Source organism: Poecilia reticulata, linkage group LG5, assembly GCF_000633615.1.
Source record: "Poecilia reticulata strain Guanapo linkage group LG5, Guppy_female_1.0+MT, whole genome shotgun sequence".
Lineage (NCBI taxonomy): Eukaryota > Metazoa > Chordata > Actinopteri > Cyprinodontiformes > Poeciliidae > Poecilia > Poecilia reticulata.
The window spans coordinates 14653828-14657844 of NC_024335.1; the positions used below are offsets into that span (position 1 = coordinate 14653828).

Genomic DNA, 4017 nt, shown 5'->3' on the forward strand with positions numbered 1-4017 from the left:
ATTTCCCCCCCCCTAAATTATAATAATCCACACCCTATCATGAAACTATTATACGACCTCCCATCTATCTTCACCCTCTGCCCTGATGTGGTACTGGGGCAATATTGAATAATGTGAAAGTATTTTCTAAATCTATACAAGAGATTTTGATCACACACCAGTATTTTCATCTACTCTGCTGCAGGGCTTTTATTTAACCCACGGCTATTAAAATTGTCAATGTGACAAGATGATTCTCTTAAGTAGATATTTTTACCGAGTTAGTATATATATCCCAATGTATGAGTCTATGAATGTGTAGCTTTTTTACTTTCGAAAGTAGCAAAACATTTCATGAAATAGAAAGGATCATTAATCATTAATCCTACTCTTAAACATATGCTGTGCGGGTAAAATAMATTTTTAAACAAAATTGCAGAGGGAATCTTTTGGTATTTCCTAGTAAGTAAAACTGTTACACCCAACACTACAACTATTCTTTGAATAAATGTAGTCTGTCCTTCCTGCTCTGACGATAACTGTGGGATCTGCACAGGTGGATGTAGGGTGGCATTGGACACGTAATCCACAACACTATCAGTATTAGCTGACCTGAGGGTATAAAAGAGCACTAGACAGAGGTTGTCAGGACAGAAAGTTTAAGGAGACTGCAGATATGCTCAGGTTTCTTTTGTTGACCTYTCTTGCATCCCTGGGTAAGTCGCACCTATTCTATTTTGAAGATTCTCCACAGAAGCCTCATATGGACTTAAATGTAATATTGCTATTTCCTTTGGATATCTGCTTTGCTAAGTTCTGGCTGAACCCCAGCCCAGGTACCTGAAGGATGGTATTGGTGAGGAAAGAGTTGTGGGAGGAGAGGTGGCCAATCCTAACTCCTGGCCATGGCAGGTATACTTCAAACCCTTTCAGACCTTATAATTCATGTGTTGCAAACTTAACAAAACAATCACTACCATAAAGACAAGACAAAAAGGTAAAGGTAATTTTATTTATATAGCAACAAGGCAATACAAAGTGTTTTACAAGAATTAAAAGGAAATACAAACAAAATGACAAACCAAAGGAAAGAGCAAAAAAAAAAAAGGAAAAATAATCTAATGTTGATCTAAAGCATGTAAACTAAGTGCTCCTGTTCAGGGTTGCTAAGTATCCTCTGGTCCAATTCCATTTCTGGATTTGAAGAACAGGAGTCTAAAAAAAAGTAGTGTCATCTGGGCTTCTGGTCTCTGCATCTATAGTGAGGACTCTACAGTTTCTGAAAAGATAAGCTAAAGAGAGACTGATCTAAYTCCTTTTCTGGGTTAAAAGTGAGTACTCCACAGTTTCTAAATAACTGATAAAAAACTAAAGATGAATAGCTAAATTCTAAGTTTGTTCTAAGTCCTTTTCTGGGTTAAAAGTGAGTACTCCGCAGCTTCTAACAAAATAAAATAAAAAGAAGAAAAGACACATTAGGGCAAATGGCAACATTCAGACAAAACAAAGGGTAAAACAAAGATATGAGTGAAGGCGGCGATATCACAGGGCCATGAAACCACGTTGCTCAGCCTCCCAGCAGAAGTCCGATAAAGGTGTTATCAAGGAATGTCCTTGGGAGTTCTCAGCTCTACAGCTGCATGGATAACAGGAGGGGGTGAGGTGGGAAGGAGCGATATGTTTACATATCTTTAAGGAGATTGGAAACATGCGGCCCTTCCAAGGCAACATGGGAAAAGCCAATTCAGATACAGAATGTCTTAGGTCGGTTAGATTATAAATTTTAATTTTCCCTAAAGTCTCTCCAATACATCTCAGTTCCAAAATATCCAAATTAGTTTGGTCGTTCCACTGAACTGAAACTAGCAACTTCTCCAAGATCGATTCCATCCTGTTAATGAGCTTTAGAGTAGTCAGCTTATCTGCAAGTCTCAGTAAGACTCGTATCCAACTTGCGTCTCCGTCCACACCAACAGTCTGAGTGTTCGCTAGTTCAGCCAMGTCCGTCACAAATTTGTTGATAAGCCAGGAATCCACAAGCTCCAAACAGCAGAAATCCTGTTTTGATTTCATAAATCCAGGGTGAATCCTGCCGGGTTTGTCCCCGCAGGACAAGAGGGCTGTCCTGTGTCCAGWCTTTTCATCAARYAAATTTGATCAATTRCATTGAGAAACMGGTTGACCAGATCCAKAATTTGTAGATTTGGAGGATGTGCAAAGAAAGGCTCCAAAAATATAGAAAAAGACWCAAAAACAGAGCAAGCAGGGCAGGCATGGGCAGGGAGGGAGCAGAGACAAAAAGCRTCTGCCTTCACCKAGAGCAAGAGAGAGCTAAAAGTAGCTTTAAAGTTATTTTAAACTACAAGAAAAAAACATGCAGATTTCATGGAACTTGCTTGCTGATATTAAACATGTGAAATCTTCAGGGTCAGATTTTAAACTGATCACATCTGCTCTATAACTCAAGTATACCAACTGATAAATGTAATGTAAGTATATTTCCCTTAAATCWTTCCCTAAATCAAGTCCAAGAATCATTCCTGTCAYTTTTTCTCAATCAAAACTGGAAATTTTGCTTTGCRTYGCCACATCCTCATCAAGAGTTAGATCTTATTTATTAGAAAGTCTTTTTAAGACATTGGAGAAAAGGTTTGGAGTTTGTTTACATGTGTTTGCAAAACTGTCTCTTGGTGTTTTTCAGATCTCCCTCCAGTACCTGTCTGGAGGCTCCTACTACCACACCTGYGGAGGAACTCTCGTTAGGAGAGGATGGGTCATGACTGCTGCTCACTGTGTGGACAGGTGGGAGGCTTATGCATCATGGAAGAGCTGAAGAGAACAAAAACAAGAGAAGCAGCAATTTTCATAGACCTGAATATACTTTTGATATTGTCCCAYTTATTAGAGATTCATCTTCAAATAACTATTGATCATTTTATTGTTTTAATTTTTTTGAATTAGCTTGGATAAGTATAACTGAAAGAAACATCTTGTCTCTTCTGCATGGGCAAAAGATCCATGACTTGGCGTGTCGTTCTTGGAGATCATGACATTTACAACCACGAGGGAAAGGAGCAGTACTTGAGYGTGAGCCAGGTCTACGTCCACCCTAACTGGAACTCCAACAATGTGGCTGGAGGGTTAGTAAGAATGTAGTTTCACCAGTTCTTAATGTATACAGGCAAAAAAGACAGACGCATACATCAAATGCAACATGTTATTAAGTAATCTTGCACTTAAGTTTTAAAAACATGAAGAAATTTGTGAAATTTGATCCTTTCTTGTTATTTATAATACTTTCCATGTAAAAAATATATTTCATGCCGTTTTCTTCTTTAGTTGTTACAATAACTTCTAGGGAAGTGCATCAATTAACTAATTACCAGCAWAACCGTTGAGGAAAAAAAAAGTTTTTGTTGCTTAACTTCTGTTAAAAGATTTGTGCTATCTATTTCTTGAMCAATATGGTCTTAAAGGATTTTAGAACAAAATAACATTTTGGTTAGGTGGTTTTATTGCTTTAAAAGAACAAAGAAATATGTTTCTTCATAGAGCTAAATTTTATTCACAACTCACCTTTCAAGGGTCTTAAAAAATTGGCATTTACTTCCCGCTTCTTGTAGTTACGACATTGCTCTGCTGCRTCTGTCCACTGACGCCGCCCTCAGCAACTACGTCCAACTGGGCGTTCTTCCTCCCTCCGGTCAGGTTTTGGCCCACAACCACCCCTGCTACATCACTGGATGGGGACGCACTCAGAGTGAGTCTAGTATAATTTCACACTAACATGATTAACATGGTGGACGTTCAGACAGGCTTTAATATGTTTGGCTGTTTTTCCCAGCTGGTGGTAACCTGTCTGCTCAGCTGAAGCAAGCCTACCTGCCTGTTGTTGATTACAACACCTGTGCCAGCTCCGGTTGGTGGGGCAGCACTGTGAACAGCGCCATGGTCTGTGCTGGAGGTTACAGCGACTCTGGTTGTCAGGTGAGCCACCTGTTGAACTCCCTCTTTTCAACAAAAAGTGGACAATCATAA

The 4017-nt window shown here is 39.2% G+C and overlaps 1 protein-coding gene across 1 annotated transcript; it reads left to right on the plus strand.

Moving 5' to 3' along the window:
- The first annotated feature begins 585 nt into the window (after positions 1-585).
- On the plus strand, positions 586-4017 carry LOC103464856 (elastase-1-like). The gene is made up of 6 exons (XM_008409222.2): positions 586-695; positions 794-891; positions 2681-2781; positions 2994-3119; positions 3603-3739; positions 3824-4017. The coding sequence occupies exons 1-6, from the start codon at positions 656-658 to the stop codon at positions 4015-4017; spliced, it is 696 nt and encodes a 231-aa protein (XP_008407444.1). The 5' UTR covers positions 586-655.